This window comes from Mus pahari, chromosome 7, assembly GCF_900095145.1.
Source record: "Mus pahari chromosome 7, PAHARI_EIJ_v1.1, whole genome shotgun sequence".
Taxonomy (NCBI): domain Eukaryota; kingdom Metazoa; phylum Chordata; class Mammalia; order Rodentia; family Muridae; genus Mus; species Mus pahari.
In genome coordinates, this window is record NC_034596.1 from 112,627,670 (window position 1) to 112,649,044 (window position 21,375).

At 36.7% G+C, this 21,375-nt stretch overlaps 1 protein-coding gene and 1 pseudogene across 2 annotated transcripts in view; both read right to left on the reverse strand.

Moving 5' to 3' along the window:
- Nucleotides 1-259: 259 nt before the first annotated feature.
- On the reverse strand, nt 260-1,650 carry LOC110324528 (annotated as a pseudogene). The gene has a single exon (XR_003844242.1). The product of XR_003844242.1 is annotated as a transcription elongation factor A protein 1 pseudogene (transcript).
- A 3,995-nt stretch (nt 1,651-5,645) lies between these two features.
- Itgb8 (integrin subunit beta 8) overlaps nt 5,646-21,375 on the reverse strand; it is a 78,511-nt gene continuing 62,781 nt past the window's right edge. Inside the window, exons 9-14 of the mRNA XM_021201976.2 lie at nt 20,065-20,199; nt 17,448-17,850; nt 14,828-15,053; nt 13,542-13,648; nt 10,252-10,415; nt 5,646-10,163 (exon numbers count right to left, since the gene is read on the reverse strand). Of these exons, the coding sequence (XP_021057635.1) occupies nt 10,041-10,163; nt 10,252-10,415; nt 13,542-13,648; nt 14,828-15,053; nt 17,448-17,850; nt 20,065-20,199 (1,158 nt within the window). The 3' untranslated portion in view covers nt 5,646-10,040. The remainder of the gene's footprint in view (nt 10,164-10,251; nt 10,416-13,541; nt 13,649-14,827; nt 15,054-17,447; nt 17,851-20,064; nt 20,200-21,375) is intronic.

Sequence of the window (21,375 nt, forward strand, 5' to 3'; positions counted from 1 at the left end):
AATTGTGTGCACAACTTTGATAAGCTGGCCACGTAGTACTGGAATACAAACTNTATTTGGTAACTCTAAAATTTACATTATGCCTTGTCTCTTCCTTTAACATGTTTACGTACATAACAACGAGAAAAGCAATTTATCTTTTTCTTTTTTTTTAAAGGTTTATTTTATGGATATGAGTACACTGTAGCTGTCTTCAGACACACCAGAAGAAGGCAGACGATCTCATTACAGATGGTTGTGAGCCACCATATAGTTGCTGGGAATTGAACTCAGGACNTCTGGAAGAGCAGTTGGTGCTCTTAACCGCTGAGCCACCTCACCAGCCCAGCAATTTATCTTTATGCACTAACAGATCAACAGAATTTTTGTGTTCTAGGCTATAAAAAGTTAATATTTAATAAAATGCAATATCAACTTATAAAAAAGAAAAACAAANCAACACATTATATAATTATTTTATGGTCTCCCAGCTGATCTGAGACCACAGAAGGCATTTAAGAAAGACTGTCAGGTGAACAACAAAGACCAACTCATGAGATGTATGTTGTTTACAAATTTCACTTGCAGGTAAATGAGTTGCCTGGCTTAATTTTAAAGCTAATTACAAAATTAGTTTTTCTTAATGGTCCAGATACTTTGCCAATTCTTCATAACTCAACAGAACTTCCACCGATTTCCACATTCATTACATACAACAAATGTTGTCATTGGTTCATCAGCACTACGAGTTTGCACCTGTGTGTAAGTGCAGTTCTTCTTTTTACATTTGCCACAAGTGAACAAGTCAGTCTGAGTCCCACCAGTCTTGGCCATCTGATGCTCCCTGATGGCTTCTTTGGTCAGGTTTTTCCTCATCTCTTTGAGCTCATCACTAGCCATTTCCTCTGCTGTCATTCTAGCAAATAGGTCAGGAGGAATATTCCCACACAGCACATTTTTCCTTAAATCTGGATTCTTTTCATCTTTAAGATTTGATATCCTACTTCGTACTCTGTTTTTGTATTTCATATCTGTATTCCTTATTTCTTGATATATAGCTTCCTCAATCTGAGATCCCAGTTCTTCTTCATCAGCTCCAATAGCAACATAATCATCTCCTGTCCGAAGAGCTGCAGCAAGCATCTCCCTACATTTTAATCGCACAGAATCAGAAGTGCTTGGTGCCCGAGGAAAAGATGAAACGTAAGTATCTCGAGCATTTGTCTCATCCTTCCTGCTGCTTACATTGCTGCTGGAACTACTTTCTTCTCTTGCTTCAGGGCTATTCTGTGATGAAATTGCAGGTTCTTTTTTCTTTTCTTCAGGGTCTTTATCAGTTGATGGTCCATCTAATAATTTTTTCCAGGATTTGATGAGAGATTTGGCTAGAGATGTGACTTCTTCATCTGTACTATGTTTGCGAATAGCATTGACAGACATTCCAATTCTCGTGGACTGTAGCAATTCCAGGGTCATGGGAATATTCTTAAGCTCTTTCAGCAAATCCAATGCACCAGCCGCATCCTTCTTCTGCACCATTTTGTCCATCTTCTTGGCAATGCGAACCACCTCGTCCTCCATGGCTCCGGAAGGCCTCCCCTCTCCCGGCCACAGCGGACGGGAAGCGAGAGAAGCTGCGCGGACGTTCGACCAGCCGCGAAGCCGCTGGCCTAGGCCCTCTTTTCTTTTCTTGCTGTCTGCCGATCCAGATATAGAACACACAGATACCTCTCCAGCACCATATTAGCCTGTTTGCCACCATGCTTTCTGCCATGAGGATAATGGACTAAACCTCTGAAGCTGTAATCTATCCCCAATGTTTTCCTTTATAAGAGTTGCCATAGTTGCCAGGCAATGGTGGCATGTGCCTTTAATCCTAGAACAGGGAGACAGAGACAGGTGGATCTCTGAGTTTGAGGCCAGTCTGGTCTACAGAGTGAGTCCTAGGGTAGCCAGGGCTACACACAGAAACCCTATCTCATAACACACACACACACACACACACACACACACACACACACAAAGGTTAGCATGGTCAGGGTGTCTCTTTACAGTAATAGAATACTAGCCAAGACAGATACCAGAAGTTTCATTGTCAACAGATGACCTTCCCTTGATGCTACTGCTGGCCCAGGGGTTCCTCTGTGAACACCAGGGGTTCGCAGATTACAATGCATTTAATATGGAAAATTTTTCTCAAGTAGGTTATTATTATTTTAGTGGTGATTACAGTGATTTTATGTTTATAACTATGTAGCACATAGTATGATTTGCCCAATAAAGAGTTTTTCTCTTCCCAGTCTGGTTTGAGAGCTTGTCTGAATAAGGCCAGAAGAGGTCTGAACAGGCCTGGTCCTGGTGCAATAACTTCAAGGTGCTGCAGGGGACCCAGTTCAATACACAGGTGCATTTGTTTTTCTCATACAGTGCATGATGGCTTGTAAATATGACCACAATATTTGAAATACATATTGCTGTTCTTTTGATTAGATTTATTTTTTAAATGAATTGTTGAAAGTGTGATCATTGACGTGGTTTAAAAATTTCCTGCTTTAGTTTGGTCTGGCCAAATATTTTGATAATGTGAGAATTTAGTCTGCAAGTCAAGGATTGGCAAGAATAATGTGGTTTGTGAGACCAGTCTGGGAGTTTGATCCAGTTTGGACAGATGCCAGGAGCGATTATTGGAGCTGACATTAGAGTTCTCTTGGAGAAACTCCTTTATCGCCTAGACCAACTCAGTTCCCAAGCTTTCTTGACATTCTCTTTAGTAACCAATAGTCCTTCTTTTTGCACTTTTATTTGGATCTTTACTTTCTCTTGGAAAAACTGGGCTCTTTATATGGACTCCAGTTTGTCACAGTTTTAAATGGCCACCCCCATATCATGTTTTAATTCACCCAAACCTTCCCAACATAAATGTTTCTACTCTGGCTTCTTTTATTTTTGTTAAAAAATGGACAAGTCTTTCCCACTAAAAACAACTGATTTTCTTTTGCTGAATACTGAGGCTTGATATCTGATATCTTACCTTGTTTATTCTTTTCTTCATGAACATGATCAGAGCACAGTTGACCTATTAAGCAGAGTTTTAAGCTGGGAGTGACCAGCTCAGTCAGTAAAGTACTTGTCCTGTGAACAAGAAGATCTGAGTTCAACTCCCAGAGACCACCTTAAGAAAAAACGTGTGGTTGCATGCACTTATCACAGTGCCAGGAAAGGGAGATAGGCAGATCCTTGAGGCCTGATGGCTTGCCTATCCAGTGAGCTCCAGGCTAGTGAAAGACCCTTTCTCAAATGAAAGACTGATGGCACCAGAGGAATAATACCTGAGATATCTGATGTTGCCATCTGGTCTTCATGCATATGTGTACACGTGCTTTTTGGTATAAAATCTTGAGCATGACAACTTCCTAGTCAGCATAATTTGGCCAATCCTTCACACTAAGTTCTTCATAACCTGGGAATGGTAGGTCATTGATTTTCATTATCCTAGCATCACTCTATCTTCCTTGTGGTCATGCTTTACCATTTTCCAGGTCTCCCTTGATTCTCCCCTTCTCCATTGTCCACTCATTTTCCTGTGAGGTCAGATGATTCTACGTGGTTCTTCTGTTCTCTCTTACTTATGGCACCTTAGTATATATAGCATTTCAGTTGCCCTTTATTTCCATGTAGCATTTGTTCACACACATCAGCTCTTCTGTTTTATTTACTGCATGTCTTGTACAGGAGTACAGGGACAAAGGAGCCTCTGATAGCTGAACTTGTTTATTACTCTCAGAATACATGTGGACAGTCACTTGTGGAATGAAAAGTTGACCTGAGTATCGTAGACTTTTCTGGCTTGAACATTTATTAGCTTGATACATTTTTATAAGTTCCTGAGTCTTCTTGGAAGATTCATTTTTCTTCTTTGCATAATTAGAGAAAATAATATTTATGTCACTGAAGGTTCTCAGGGAGACAATTATACATATGAATCAATTAGTAGAGTACAGGTTATCTGCTGTCATGCCAAATGGTATAACTCCACAGTTGACCTGCCAGGGATCAGTGAGGTGAGCACTGTTAGGTAAAGAGGAAGCTATTTACCAGTCTCAGGACATGGTTTCTATGCCATGGCAGTTTTCTCTAGTTTTCCTAGACAATGGAAAGAGGAAAGAGAAAGTGAAACTATATTTACACACATCACTTCCTCTTTCATTTCCACTGTATCTAGTTTTGGCTGTAAAGGAAATTTCAGTATACTCTATATTGAACTTTAATATATTGAAGATTATATGACTAAAACAGGGTGGGAAGTACTCTGACCCTCAAAGATAAGGTGTAGTCACAACTGGGATGAATTCTCAAAAATGAAGCTTGTAAGACAGGCTTTCTAGTTAGTTTCTTTCTGAACTTTACACACCCTCTCCAAATTGTTAGGAGCATCTTAAGAATAAAGTCTCTGTTTTATTTAGTATTTAATACATGCTTCATTGTTCTGTTTTATTCTTTCCCTTGTGTTAAAAGGAAAGAAAGCTAGAACACTTTTTAGCAAATTTCAGTTGCTTAATAATGACATTCTAAAATGAGTAATTGGGTATTAGTAGTGTGGTATTTGTGTCAAATGTGTTCTGTATCTGATAGTAGAAAAGTCTTGAAGGTAGAGGATGCCAGTTCTAAAATTGACTAATTTTTAAATATTTTGTCATTAGATTATTCTTTCTGTTTCCATTATTAGGTACCACCTAAAGGGGCAAGGGTAGGATGTCACAACTCTTCCTAGGTGGTCCTCATAGCCTAAAGACAGTGGCTTTTAAAATTATTCAGTGTTCTCTTTTAGTGACAGCTTGTGATTACTGCCACATTCTCTCCCTTGTCAGTACTGTTTCCCAAGGCTTGGAGGATCATGAAGCACATGAAAAATAAAGAACAATTTTATGTATTCTTTATGTTTTTATTAGATCTTTAAAGTTTTATTTTAAAACATAGAATTTTATATAGATTAACACCTACATTTAAACAGACTGGTATATCAATTAAATGCTGTGTCACAACTGTTATAAGCTCTGTTAGAAAAATAAACATCTCACAACAATCTACAGTGTCAGCTTTTAATAAATACATAAAAGAGAAGTTAGTAGTCAACCAGTTATACAAAGAGATTCATAGTATAGTATGTGAAATTGTCATATTTACCAATCTTCTGTCTTTAAGGCAATTTCACCTTTCATACAATCAAAGTCAGAAACAACATAAAATGTGTTCATGAAGAATTTGTTTTTCTTTGAACTATTTTATATTCAAATATCTTGATTTAAAAATACATTCTATATTAAATGTTTTTACAAAGGCATTATTTGTTAAGTCAAAGACTGTTATTGATTTTAAAACATGTCTAATTGCTTTTGCAAAGATTTACAAACCTTCATAAAGAAGGTAGTACATGTAAAATAGCCTTAAACATATGTTAAATATATAAAAAAATGAATTTCTATATTATCATGTGCAAATTGGTATGTTCTTAAAATTTAGAATGAAAATAGTTTTATATTTCAATAAAAATCTGTGTACCATACTTGTCATTGTGCAGACATGTTTTCAGAATCACATTTATATGTGTAAAGTTGGTAAAGTTCTCTACAGAAATCACATTTCTATCCTTGATAATTGCAGTGTTCTTTTTTTTTTTTTTTCCTCTTATACTGATGAGTCACACAGTTGTACTGACATTGGTTGTGAAGAATAGACACCTGGTTGAAAGAGTTAGCTTACAAAGATACATTTTATACAGGAAGGTATTTCAGGTAGACAGAGTAGTGTTATCACTCTCACATATTTGATCAAAAGCTGCCTAAAGAGTTGAACAATTGTTTCACATAAAGTACTATATTTTAACTGCAGTTTTTTTTTTTTTTTTTAATAACAGTCATCACATGGGCTGTAGAGGGAAAGTTACTTGAGCCAAAGAAAACATCAAAAGAAAGTAAAGGATAAGGAGAAATGAGAAAGTTGTGAGATCTCAGAGGAAATCTTTTCAGACCAGGTGGTCACATCATTTTCGTCTCTGGCAACTGGCATCAAACTTACAAAGTGCTGTGAAATCTAACTATGATGTTTTCATGTAATCTTTTTTCCAGTTAACTTATTTAAAAGTGAGATGATCATTTTAAACAATTCCTTTGATAGGGATGGGAATGCTAATGATCCTTAAATGAAAGCTCAAGAAACGCCACACTTTATTAGTTAACTTGTTTGCCTAAATCACTGCTGTTAGCAGATAGTATAAATGGGAGCCTGAAAGAGCTTTTGTAACTCAAAGATTCAAAGGATCTGAGCTAATAGCCAGTTAGGTTTGCATTGAGTAGTATGTGGTTCAGCTGTATTAAAAACTGGCTTTACATGTCATCACAAACGAATTCATAAACATTTATATGGAACATTTATACTGCATTCATGAATATTTAATTACTGTAGTGTTTGTCTCAACACCACTTTAAACACTACACTGCAGATGACAATTTCAAGAGTTGTCACAATTTGGGGGATGCTAAATTGAAAAAAAAGTCTTCTAGAATCAGCAAGACACACAGTCGGTATGTCTAATCAATTATCCACAACTAATTTGCCATGCAGGGATTATGGAAGATGAAAAGGAAAGGATTTGAAGGAATACTAGTGCTATTCCTTTGAAAACGTTTGCATTACATAAAATGATGTTTTTACAGTCATAAGGACATAAGGATAGCTGTAAACTAAGTCTCAAGAGTAAACAAAGAGAACACAGTATGTATACCATTGAACTTCCTAGTGAGTTGCTACCTTTACAAAACATAAATCACAACGTTGTGAAAATGTAAAATTCTTTGTTTTCAGAGGGGCTATATTTGTTCAAAAGAGTGCTGACATTAATAAGAGATCTTTGGAAATGAAGAACTTAGTTATATTGTTAAGCTGTTATTTTTCAAAATTAGGTTTATTGGTTTGAAGCTCATGGGCAATTTCTAGAGAAATGTGGGTGGGACAAACAGGAGACAGGAAGGAAGGAAGGGTCATTGAGTATAAGCTAGACTACCAAGTGCCAGAAGAAATATAATTCTGAGAAAAACATTCATAATCTAGCAAGAATAAATGATTTCAGTGTATCACAGATGTCTGTTGATATATAAAAGAATATCCTTAATGGAGGTTTATTAAATATTAAAAGATATTTGAATTTTATCCTTTGGCAGTTTTGCATTTGATATATACACAATTTTAATTTGTCAATTTTGAAAAATTTGCCCCAAGAGATACCTAATTTTTTTATTTTTATAAACTAAGTTAAATTGAACATGTCTCTTAGAGAATGGATATGGCTTAATAAATAGTAGAAAATACCTAAAAATTATATCAAATGTTTATAAATACATGTTTACTGCAGTGTAAAAATGTCTCAGAAGAAATAACTTGTATATAGTTGCTTATGTAGTGGAAATATGGGACATTTTTGAATAATTACACACCAGGGAACAAAATGCTGACAGGCCAAAAAAATTATCACTCAAGTTATTCATTTTGCTAACAATTTAAAATTCAATTAATTGCATTTACTACCAACAACTCAAAAGACTCATGTGGTCATAGCATTTGAAAATAGTCTAAAAATACATAAATTATTTAATCTAAGAATACCCTGTTTCCCCTTACCTGTTAATTAATTCTACCTAGTAAATATTAATTCTCTTCTCGCAAACTATTAAACAGAACAATTATTCAAGTAAAATATAAGCCCTACAATCTTTTAAAAATTAGCTTTTTAAGTTAACAAAAAGAAGAGAAAGAAAGGCTACAAGACATTCCACATGTAAGTACATATTATCATCCAGCACTGAATTCTTGGCAAGGAAATTCATCTTTCCCATGGCAACAGCCTTGGTCAGTCCTAAAATTAGTGCAAACTAGTGAGGGCCTAATAATGTACAAATCATTGTTTTTCAAGGCTTCTCTTTGATTATGCTCTTTTACTCATTTCATGTGGAAATCATTGTTCATAAACACTGCTCACTTTTGAGTTGTTAGCATTTAATTAATGGATATCTTCCTTTGGGGGAAGGGACTGCCAAGCATCCATTAATTTGTATATTTATAAAAGGATCCTATTCTGAGCAGCATAGTAGGATTTTCACATCAGCTTTAGTGAGCACAGTTTCTTTAGGTGCAGTCACAGTATTTTGACAATGCCCATCTCGACTTGAGTAAACACTCAAGTCAAGAGCATTGCCATAGCTCTGCTAAGGGACACATCATGTTTGCTGACTAGAGAATAATTTACAGGCTTTCCAGCCCCCCAGAGTATAATATCTAATGGAGGCTAGTCTTCATCAACATGCTAATATCTAATAACTTTCAAGTGCTGGAGAGCAGCAAACTGAGGAGAGACACTCTTTAGATTCCCCTATTGTCAAAGGTGAGACACTTGCTACACAAAGGACAGTTAGAATTTAGAATTCAAGTCAGGAGCCTCTGGATCAAAGCATGACCAGCTCCAGGAGGCTTGCTCTTGGAAGGAAGGGTTGCACCAAAGCCTTATCAGAAGGTGGCTAATGGGAAAAACTAGAAGCTGCTTATGCACAGTACCCTTTTCTACTTTGCTTTGAAATATTCTCAAGAAAAATATTCAAGACTTAAATAAATCATATTTTAAATTTTGCCATGGATATTTTACAGATTCAAGAGGTAGTGTATTATTGTCCAATGCTGTCCTGTAATGGGAAGGCAGCTCTTCTCTGACACTGTCATTCCACTGCATCTGTGTTTTTGTAAAATCGTTTTAATTTTCTGAGCCTCCATTTCCCGGCTAACAGAAAGTGGGGATTAGCTTGTTTCCAAGATATTACCCTCATTTGTCCAATTTTATAACTTTGTGAATTCTCATGAGTAGGGTTGGGATTCGAGGAATGCCCTTAGGGAACACAGGAGGACAAGAGTAATATAGATTTCCATTCAAAAACTGTTGACATCATCTTGGAGTAAAAATCAAGAGAACATACTCAGAAAAGAGGGTACTCTGCTTGAAGCAGTTTTGTAGACACCTTGTGGATTTCAGGCTACAGGTCAGATCAATGACAGAGTGAAACAATCCATCCAGTTTGACAGGTAAGAAAATATAAACTGTCTTCAGACAAAGAAGCTATGGACTTAGATATCACCTTACAGTGACCCTTATTAACATTCAGCTTTAAAACCAGTATTCTAATAAAGTGACATTGTCATATAGGTTTCTATGGCAGTAGTAACTTAGCACTTATTTAATCCAGTCATTTGTGACATTATAAACTTATTCCAAAGGAAGAAAAACAGAATTTAAATGCAAAAAGGAGAAGATCTTGGAGTCAAGATCCATTTTGTAAAAGAGAAGAAAGCAGACTTGTACATGCACAAAGCCACGCAGCTTCAAAGGAGAAGAAAACAGACCCGTGCATGCACAAAACTGCACAGCTTCAAAAGCAACATCGCTTAGATTAAAGTTTATCTATTCACCCCAACTGAAACGAAACCCTAATCCTTACTCAGCTTAAAGTTTATCTATCCACCCCAACTGAAATGAAACCCTAACCCTTACTCAGCTGGTCGTACACAGCTCGACAATGCCAGTTGTTGGGTGTGGTTGACTGCTTTCAACTACTCCTGGATGCTTTTCATCAGCAGGTTGTACAAAAGGATCACCACTCTGTGGTGGTGACACCATGCAACCTGCTCCATAGCCTTGTGTTTGTCTGCGAAGCGCAGAGCTGACAGGTACCTGTAAAGTGTAATCAGTGCTTTCCAGATGATCTACATTCTACGTTGATCTAAATAAGTTATATATTACAATAAAGTGCTACAACACTAGTCTCCAACAGTAGTAAGACACATAGTTCACTGAAAACTTCAGCAGCTGAGTGAGTCATACGGTTGTGAAGACACTTGCCAGTCTTCATGGCACACTCTTCAATATAATTTGTCTTCTCCTGTGACTTTATATTATACTTGCTAGAATAAATTGTGTAAAAACATCCAGCTTCCAACAGTTTTTGTTTGTTTGTTGATCTTATTTAGAAGTTGCACCTGAAGGCCTCCTGAGCATTTAGTTTGCTGATATCCATTTTTATTTCCTCAGGCTTTTCTCGTCGGTAGGTCACAGCCCTCGTGCAAACACTTTGCAGAATCAGTTTATCCTTGATGGAGAAGAAATATTAGGATTAGTAACAGAGCTGAGTGTTAGAAGTGGACAGTAACATATAACTGTCCTCTGAGTTCACCAACCTTTTTGGAAGCAGACATTCTGTAATCTGATGAGGACTTTATTTTATTACTATTCCATTGTAGTATCACCTGTCTAATAATAAGAACTTTGAGCAACCCGATCAAGAATGTGACTATGAATATGATGAAAAATATTCGCAGATAGCTTGGGCCAGATAAACATTCTGCAAGAAAGGAAACAAGTTAATGGGTTAAAAAAATTTAAAAGTAAATGAAAGTTTTCTGTCAAATAAATATATTTTACATTCTTATAATAGAAACAGGCTTATTTACAAGTCTCTCTTTTCAAAATAGGAGGCTATATTACTGATTACTCGAAACAGTGAACCCTTCTTTGGAGAACATTCACAATTAAAATATTTCATTTTTTTTGTAGCTTGCTATGTCAAAATCTCTTATCCACATGTAAGTTTGTTTAGATCAGTGACTGAGAGAGCTATAGTGGTGTGTATAGTTCAGCACTATGTGGAAAACATGATTTAAAGAGGATATTGAGCAGCCCCAAGCATTTAGCATGTGTTTTTCCTTTTATGCTTTCTCCTCCTTTATTGCTCAGAGTAATGGAAACTAAAGTAAACATCTGCAGAAGCGAACTCAATACTACTCTAATAGGGAAATAAATATTTCCTCTAGACCCTGGTGTAAGATTTCATTATTATTAGACATTATTATTAGACATCATGACTATGAGAAGTAGGAGTGTTGCATCTTGGACAATACCCAAATCTCTCATCTCACTTTTTACTAATTAACTTCACTAATCTAGTCTGTTTGCCTCCACAAATTCATTATGTGTTCTTCCACGAACAATAATCACTGGCTGAAGAAAGAAAAGCTGTGTTAGGAGAGGGAACACGCTAGACCTTTGTTTTAGTACCAGATCTCTGGCAAACTCTCACTGGAAAAATCTGTATAAGCTCTATGCTTGCCTGAGGTCTACTCTAGTCTCTGAGGAATATGGTTGCACAATAGTGGGTATTCCACAGAGCTCACGAGCTGCCCCAGATTCATAAAACACTTCCTGGACTGAAGCATGTGTTTCTCCACCCATTTTGCATGCTTCAGGGACCTGGTCTGAATGCTGCAGTTGCCTAGGAAAGAGCATCTAGAAAGAGGATGTGCCAAGGCCATGAGCATAGTAGCATCCAGGCATAGCTGATTCTGACTCCAAAGCTCAATGCTAACCCAGCATGCCTCTTAAATGAGGCAAGGTTTCAATAATGGGGGCAAAGGATCTTCTACAACTAGGTGGACTTAATAGAGAGCATTGTTTGTGATTGGTGACAAAAGACTTTGAGGAGGTCAAAAACACACCCATTTCTATTCATTGAAATGGGAACAACAGATGCCAGTTTGGTACAATGCTTCCTTGTTAAATATATTATGAGGACCGAATACAAAGTGTATGTCCAAAGGTGGTGCTATTTGATCTTTTGCAGCTGCTTGCCTTCAGGTTAGTGACCCTCATAGCTTATGTCCTGACAGATTGTGATATCCCTTGGCTGACTTAGTCTACTCCATCAGCTAAGCCAATCCTTAGAGGGGCACGTGGCTTGATCCCTCTCCTGGCTTTTTGCCTGATGGGAGTTTAGCCAGAGAGACTGAAAGAAGACCCTGTAAGAGTGGCTGAGAGGACAAATAATTAAGGTGCCTAACAAATGCCCTTTTCCTTTCCTTGCATAATTGTTGTCAAGGGGAGGGAAGTCTTGTAGTTTCTGATACATTTCAGAAATATTATGAATGTGTTAGCCAGAGGACCCACTGAGGGTTCAAGTCTGTATTCATTTTCCCCAGTGTTGTTATGATGGTCCAACATCTGCCTCTGGTCATGCCTTTCTTAGCTGAGGTCAGGCTAGGTCTTTTTCTAAGGCGTTTTAAGGGAACAATGCTTGCAGCAACACTTAAGTCAGAGTAGTGTTTACTTAACTTAATTAATGATATGTAGGGGCCCTCTTTATTAGAAAGGCACTTGGCTTTCTGGAGAGATTGCTGCAGCCTGAGCTGGCAGCACATGGGACTCTTTTCTGAGCCAAATTCACTGTGGGTTAAGGGAATGAAATATGGGAAACTAAGATGTACAGGACATTTCTACTCTGCTATTTCTCTGGGGCTGGGTTTTCTATTTCTTGAAATAGTAGAATCAAAAGGAACGTTTCCAAAGATCAGACTGCAAGTATAGCTTGTATTTCACAGGTGGTTTTACAGCTTAGACCTGGGCAAAGTGTGTTTTGAGTTCTTTTCGGAGTGCTCCAGTAAATTTTTGTTTAAAAGTAGTTTTTGAGCATAGCTCTCACATCTTTCCCATTATATATCCTCTTTGACTTGAGGTACTAAATACACCTTTTATTCAATATACCTTTTATCCTCTATTTTGTATATGAGGTATGGGTTCACAGAAATTTTGCAGAAGTGCTTACATTTCTTAATTTACTATATTTTAGACCAAGGTTTTTAGCTTAAAAGTAACACATTCTTTCCATTGTGTCAAATTCAGAATTATTCACTTCAAAGTTATATTTTTTCTTTTCACTTTTCTGTTTTTGTTTTTCTTTTCTTCCCCTTTTAAGAGGCAGGATTTTACATAGCTCAGGGTAGCCTTGAACTCCCCATGTATCTGAGGCTGACCTTGAACTTATGATCTCTGGGGACCAACTCCCAGGTTCTCGTATGTCACATGATGCCTAGCTTCATACAGTGCTGGGAATTGCACACAGGCTTTACCTATGCCAGGCGAGTGCTCTACCAACAGAGCTACACCCCAGACTCATAACCGTAGGTATACAACAGCAGATGATCACTTGAAATCTTAGCATTTTACCTGAAACAGGAGAATAAAGTTTTGCTAGATATGCGAAGGGTGAGCAGAAGAAGCAAATTTAGGTTATATAGGAAAACTATAGCTCCTGAGCTCTTAGTGAAATTATTCTACACAGGGAACTTATATTTTTGGCTCATGTAAGTCCTTCTAGATAATTCATTTCCATGGTGCTTGGTAGAGGCAGGCAGCCCATAGAGCTGTGCGAATGAACAGGGAGGCATAACCGCTTAAGGATTTCATCTTTGGGAGATTATAAAATGGATTATTGATTCAGCTTAATACTGTATATACATATTAGAACAGGGTGTGCTTTTGTTTTTGTTTGTTTGCTAGTATCTGTGACATAGTGATAGAGTTGTTTTAAAAAGGAATCCAATAATTTACAATGGAATCAATATGAAGTCACTGTTCCTTCTTTCAGGAATAAGGTTCATGGTAGATCCTTCAGCCCCAGGGGTCTCCTCAGACTTACCTGATGTTTGGTCCATGTGATGCTGTTCCATGACAGCACAGGAGGTTTTACACTGATCAAGGACAGCTTGAGACAGATTGTGAGGGTGAAGGCACTGCAGACAATTCCTGTTCAAGGAACATGAAAGGATTACTGCTTTAAAAAGGCAATAGACTGAATATTCCTAACCCTAACCCTGTGAAAAATAAACAACTAATGGACAAATTTTGATGAGGCCCATTAGAAACTAACCCCATCAGCAAAGCCTGGTAGCCAAAGCCAATAATCCCAGATACATGAAGTCTGAGGCAGGAGGATGATATGGCCTAGGAATGCCTGGGCTAAAGGTCAGCATGAGTAAAACAATGTCTATAAAGTAAAATAAAATTATAAACAACAACAACAACAACAATAATAATAATAATAATATAATAGGTAGGATACGTTACTTTGTAGAGCATTTACCCAGTTCAACTCAATTGAGTCCACGAGCCTGGATTCAATCCCCACTAGCAAATAAATAACTAAACCCCACCATTATATTAAAATGCTATATTTCTAAATGATTTAAATAACTATGTATATTTCTAAAATTCTTACTTGCATTAGAGATCTAAGAAAGTATGTTTTAAAAATTTAAGCAAACAAGCTGGAGGCACACTGACATTTATACAAGTGCTCTATGAGCAAGTCTTAGATTGTTATTGAAAAATATTTTTACACAAAACAATATTTTTTGTTATGTAACACATGGCTTTCCATTTATGCATCCCCTAAGTGCTTCATAGCACTAGAATTCTTTATGTTGAATATTAAGATATTTAATCCAATTATAATGAGTGATATTTATTCACTGACTGCCATGTACCAAGTACAAAAATTTTATTTTAGTTACCTTTACAAATATCACTTAATTCTTTCACAATTAATTAGAAGCACAGAGAATTTTAACAAATTATTTTACATTACACAAATAGTAATAGGTAGGTTAGCTGGCAACCTGTTTTCAAGAAATCATTTTCTTAAAAAAACCAACCAAACATGGTAGTGACTTTATATAGATTTGTTCTGAGTATTCCAATGCAACTTACTAGCCAAAATTAGGAATTCCAGTGCCCAATTCTTAAAGTTTCTCACTCAGGATTTTTTTTTTTAACTTTTTTTTTTATCATCATCATCATCTTTTGTATGCTACTTTTGTATGCTAGTAATTAAGAATTCAGCAACTAAGATTAAAGAAGGCAGAACGAAGAGCAAAACCAGCTGTCAGCCAGAATTGCTTTGTTCGTTTGGAGATGGAGTCATACCAGTTTTCACTGCAGGATAGATGGCAGGTTGGGCAGTGCTCACAGAGACGGCCAATGCTTCTGGGATCAGTACACTCACACCTGCCACACACGCAGGTGCCTCTCCCGCTGCAAACTTGGCCCTTGGAGTTGACACAGTGCTGTGCTGAGGCTGACGGACACTGACACCGATCCCCTTCCCAGCCACTAAAGCACTGGCATCTGCCACCTTCGCACTCTCCGTGCCCTGCAACAGAGACACACTGGGATCAAGGTCACCAGGCCTACAGAGTTGGTAAGGTCTCCCCCATTTTCATGAAACATGCAACAGCCCGGTGAGTGGAAACAGCATCAGTTTCTACTAGTTTTGACAAAGCAGTGCCAGAATGAAGAAGTGTTTTAAACACTCTTCTATTGTAAGTAGATTTCTCCTAGTAATATGTAATGCTAACATGTACAAAGAAAGCCCCTACTTTGGTAGCTGCCCAACTGCTTAAATGCCATTTTGCTTTCAAGTTTTAAATTAGAAACAGATAAATATAGTGAAGCCATAAAGGCTGACTTCAAATCAGCAAAGTAAGAGCATTTGGCCAATGCCTGCCACAGTCTTCCCTCTTCACTGTTGCTAGGGGCCCAGGAATATTTTGCAGGGTGATGGGGCAAACATTCTAACACTTCTCTGTGTTCAGGCATGGTTAAAGATAGGTCTTGTGAGAAGCAGAAACAATTCCCCTTATCCTTAGAACACTATGCAAGAGGTTAGCATCCTTAGAATGCTATCTAGAACACTATATTATCAGGGCAGGCTTAATCTGTTCTATGTAGGCCGAACAGTGGAAAAGACAAAGACATGTGAGCATGCGTGAGGGGCATTTATGCAGACAATTAACTTGAGAAAACCTTGGCTACACACTAATAAATGGATTTTAGACTATAAGAAGTGCCCCAAATTTAATATGGTAATGTGAAGTAGAAGTCTTCAAAAGGAGGTACACTGTATGTTTCACATATTTTCAAGCTTATCCAATTATAGACCAAACACCCTTCCTTTTCTTTCCTCTTTTTCACTCTTTATCTCCTAGTATTCTTCTCTTCCTTCTCCCTTCCCTCTATCCCCTCCCCCTTGTCTCTTCTCTCTTCCCCTCTCCCTCTTCCTTCTCTTATTGCTGAATACTTAACAGGTTAATTGTCCCATAGAGCCTACTGCTGGTTCAGCTCAATTTGCTAAGTGTAAAACTAATGAGGTCCAGGCAAACAAATGTCGAACACATCCCATTTCCTGATGTAGCTAGCATGCTGAATCCTAGCCAGCTGACCTGTGAACATGAGCTTTCATTCCCAAGGGAAAGTGGTAGGGAAAAATGCTTGTCAGCTTGCCCTCACACAAGCAATTCAAAGCACATTCTCAGTTGCCTCTGTGTGCATTGGGTGTGTGGTCAAAATCATGTAGACAGGGTCAATACATTGAGATTATACAGTGGAACCTCAGATTCTCAATGTATATCATAGACAGTTCTACTGACTGATGCCAGAAATGTCATTCTCTTATTCCCTGTAAAATATTTATTTTCCCTATAAAATATAATAGGCAAATGTGGGTTTATTCTGAAGTAATCTTCCTTCCTAACCACAATTCTAGTTACAACTGAATAAATGTCTAGAACACAGAGCATTTTACATATGTAAGAGAATAAAAAGATGACTTGTAATAATGTTTTCCTGTAACTTAAAACAAGCTTTCTACTTATCCATGAATAGTTACATTTTATGGGCTTTGATTTCCATACAGTTATAACAATGAAATATTTCCATTTCTCAATAATTTAACACATACTTTGTTACTAACATGCACATACAAAAAAGAGATCTTTTTGATAAGTAAACTTACCCTTTCATGGAGAAACAATCAAGGAATTCAAATGACAGGTAGTTTAATTTATTTTAAAGTTACATTTTTGTTTTAATTTTCAAAGGCTGCATAGGTTTTTCTGGACTGTAACCAGTAGGTGGCAGTGAAATAAATTAACCAAAAGTAATCTTGATATTTTTATCTTATCCTGTTTCATTGCAAAATCTGGTCTGTGTGTGGCCAGAAGGACAAAACTTCTGAATTACTTAACAATCCAGTTCTCTCTGAAGAATGTATTCCTTTGTCCAGTCTGTGACTGTTGGCTTTCCGAAAATAAACTGGTGAGGTTTGAATGACTTCGAACATACAATTCTATCTACAATGGTGCTCTAAAATTTTTCCAGTGAGTGGAATTATATTTTTATAGCTCACTTCCCCTCATCCTGACAGAAATAAAATCCTCTGCAAGCAGGAGGTGGACCATGTGCTGGAATGAATCAGACCCACCATTCTTCTAGAAAACCACATCGACCATTACCAGTAACTTCCTTTTTTGTGTAAATCTTTCCAAGATCAAGGGATACATGAGATCCATATTTCATTCTAGATTTTGATTTTTTAAAATAGTTACTGTACTCAAGCTAAAAATATAAACATGATCTTGCCATGACCTAATTTCATAGACTATGAGGTTTTGAATTTTGATTTTGGGTTAAGTGGCAGATGTAAAGATACACTAATATATATGCCCATATCATTATGAATTCTAACTGCCTGTGTATATCAACTCACCAGCACACACATCCCCATGGAGATAGGGACAGGAGAAGTCATCCTTCTCACAGTACTGTCCATACACTCTGCCCAGCTTGGTTTTGTGACATAAACATTTCCCACAGACGCAAACACCTCGGCCACTGCAAACAGGTTGATCCTCCTGTGGCTTGCACATTTCAGAAGGAAACTGGTCTTCATCAAAATGACATTTGCTCTCATCACACTGTGGACACTTGGGATCTGGGGCAGCTTCTGCACACTGTCCTTTGAGTCCTCTGTGGTCCTCACACTGGCAACTGCAGCTGCTGTGTATGTGGACTTTAGTTGTTTCATTGAAACCAATAGGTTTGATAATTGCATAGTTTTTTCCTCCTATGATATCACATGTTTTCATCACAACAGTTACATTGAAAAGAACCTAAATTTCAAAGGAAAATAGAAATATATTTATATTCTTTGATAACTGCAAACAGTATATCAAGTAATAATATTTAAATCAACAGTGAACATCTTAGAGATAATAACAATATTTTTAAATCACATGTGCATGCAATCTAATGGGTAAGTGCATAACTCCCACTTAATTCCATTTTTGCCTAACTGATTAATTAGAATTAAAGGAAGTAACAATTGCTAATGGCCTGTCAATCACCATGTGTTCATTCATCCTCAAGTGTCTGTCAACTTAGGTAACTGATTTCATGGACAACTGCTGAATCAATGTTCTATTTTCTGAATTGGACATACGAGATTAGTGAACAATTGGCATGAGGAACCAATAAACCTAAGTAAAGGGATTTTTATCTTTTGAGTCAGAACCCTGAAATACTCAAGTGGACAATTTTATTTATTTGTATTTTACTTTTCAGAGGCCCATGTTAAAGACCCAGAGATGATCTTTAGTATATACATATACAGTTTTTCAGCGGAGGAAAACACAACCCCATCTCTGGTGTTACTTGAGAAAGAGGCTCAGTACTTGTTCTCCAGCTTCAAGACCTCACACCGAAGTCACTTGTTACTGTGGGGTCATCCCAGAACTAAAGAATGGACTAGCAAGGAATGTTTTTTTTCCCTCTAGAACAACAGTTTATTTTCCTGACAATTTTTCTTTGTTCTTTAATTTCTTGTTATCTATAATATGATTGATTTAATATCTACATTTTCTGACTTCAGCTTCAGGTGCTTCGGAAAATCAAAAAGCTTATATACACATACAGTAATATATGAGTTCACTACAATAATTAAATTCCAACACTAAAATAATGAATGCTAGGCTTTTAAGTTGGAAATTATGTAGCATGAAATAAAAGATCTATATTTAGCCATCCATGTGCAAGACATTTTATTTAAATGTGTCACATTAAAATCAGTGTGGTTAGTGTCAGTTTGTGCTCACATTGTTTTTGCCCTTAAGAATTTTAAGGATCCACAGATGTGTAGAATGAGTGGCCACTACTATTAAAACTAGTATAATAAAACTTGGGCCTTCTATAATTGAAGGCTGGTTGACTCTTCATGGGAGATAAGCTGTTTATAGTTGGAAGGAGCATAGTCAAAGAAAGAAAAAAAATTAAGGAAGGTAAATCATTGTTATATTGTTATATGTTTGAGTCTTCAAAGACTCACTTTGTTTTTCAGAATTTAGCTTCTTTTTTTTTTTTTACAAAAATTTTCAAAACCTTTTCTGTAACAGAAATCTTATATAAACTAGTATATGATTGTTTTTGAACGATATCCAAGGAAAAATTATAGAGGAAACTGCCGAATTAGAAGCTTAGGATAATTAATTAAAGATACACAGCTTGTGGGCACAATCACACTACCCACAGCTTCTAATGTTCCCATGAGGAAAAAAAAATATTTTAAGTGTTCTCTTTGAATTAATCTTAGAACTTTAGGACTTTGCATTTGAAAAATCCTTCCCAACACAGGATAGAGTAATAAAACTACAGAACCTTAGAACGAGAAGGAGGAAAGAATCAAGATTTTCGCACCGGTTTTCGCACTGACTCATTCAGGTACAGCTGAAGTAAGGGATATTGAAAAAGTGACACCCACCCGGCCCCCTGCTGAGAACATGATGTAGTCTATTGTGACAGTTCTTGGAGAATAACCATTTCATCTGGTCCTGGAGTTCTCTTGGTACCCCAACTCTTTTTAGTTATTATATAAATGGTGTCATCCCTCTGATTTGACTGCTTTTAACAAATTTCTTTATCTCCTTTTCCTGGGCATCACAAAATGAAAGATTTTGGGATTCTTAGCTTTTATATACTGTACCATCCTTTCATACTCTGAGAATGAACAGATTTGAAACTATAAAGTCTTTGTCACGATTACATCTACAGATACTACTTGCTTAGAAGGATGTGATTTCTTTATTAGGCAAAACCTCTCAGAAAATGTATTACTACCAAGTATTTAATAAGTACTTAACACAATACATATTTATTTTAACTTGAAAATTTGAGAGAAGTTAATTATGTATAGACGTAACTTTAAGAATAAACAGGAAGGCTCATTTAAAGTTGAAACAAGATTCTAATAGTTAGTAGCAATGTTTTTAAAGTAGTTTTTTTTCCCACAAGAAAGCACATTGTCTTAAACAAGAAAACATACTGCCACATACTTCGTCATTGCTTGTCACGTTTCCACACCCACTTATGCCTGGCTTTCTGGCCCCATCTGGACAGATGGCAGTGATGTTAAAATGGACACCGTGTACCTGGTTTTCCAGCTGCATTTTTACTTCTGAGATGAGCTTCTGCAAAGACATCAATTTTTAATTACACTGAAGTAGTTTCTAGTATAAGCGACAAAGCAGACTCATAATCATTATGTCATCCTGGATTTAATATTTAACTTTAATCAAAGTCTACCTCTGGGAAATGAATAAAATGGTAGCTTCTCACAACAGCTCAATTATATTTAAAACATATGAAATACTAAATGATCAGCTGGTTTAAATAGTTTGATTTTTCCACATATCTATGATCACAAATTTCAATCCCTATAGAAATACCTTTCTTATCCAGTGTGGCAAGGATAATTTTTCAAATTCATACTGATGATATTTAATGATGAAGTTTAAAGAAACATTCTCATAGCACATGAATTTTGACAATTTACAGCAGGAAACATGGCTTTGGCAAAAATGAAACTTGAATTTCAAATGATTTTGACTATCACGAAAAGATAGTGTTTTATAAATACAAAGATGAAACAGTTTTGTGGGGGTGGCATTTCTAAACTGTGGCTGTGCATAGGAATCACTGGTGAAACACTGTTGTACAAGGTTCTCTCAGATGGGCTTAGGGTTTTCATCATCTCTCTGCTTGCTTACATCCATAATGTTTGCCTTAATTCTAAAGCAGGGCGTCATATAGGGTACAGAACCATGAATTAATTTACACAGTCATTCATAGGCTCACTCACTAAACATCTACTGCTGATGTCAAGTATTAGGCACACACTAAGGTCTTCCATCACAATCTTATAGTTCCAAAGGATCCAGCTACTTTAAATAGATCTTTTAGATATGTGTGCATTTGGTCATATAGATCTGAGCCTGGCACATGAAAAAAAAAAAAATCCCGATTTTAAACTTGTAAAGAAAAATAGCAGAGATGTGAAATATGTGGCTATGAAAGGAGAAAGGGTTGTACCCTGTAGAGGAAAAGACTTAGAGAGGCTTCCAGCGTTTTAGTTAAAGTAACTTTACTCCTTCAACAATATCTTTGTTAAGGAGATGGGTTTTTATTGATGAGTAATTGATCATAAAATTCTGATAGCATGTCCTCAAAAGAAGATGCTTTCCTCAAGTTCATGAATATTATTCAAGTAGGTGAAACACATACACACACAGACACACACAGAGACACACACACAGAGACACACACTCAGACACACACACAGACACACACACACACACACACACACA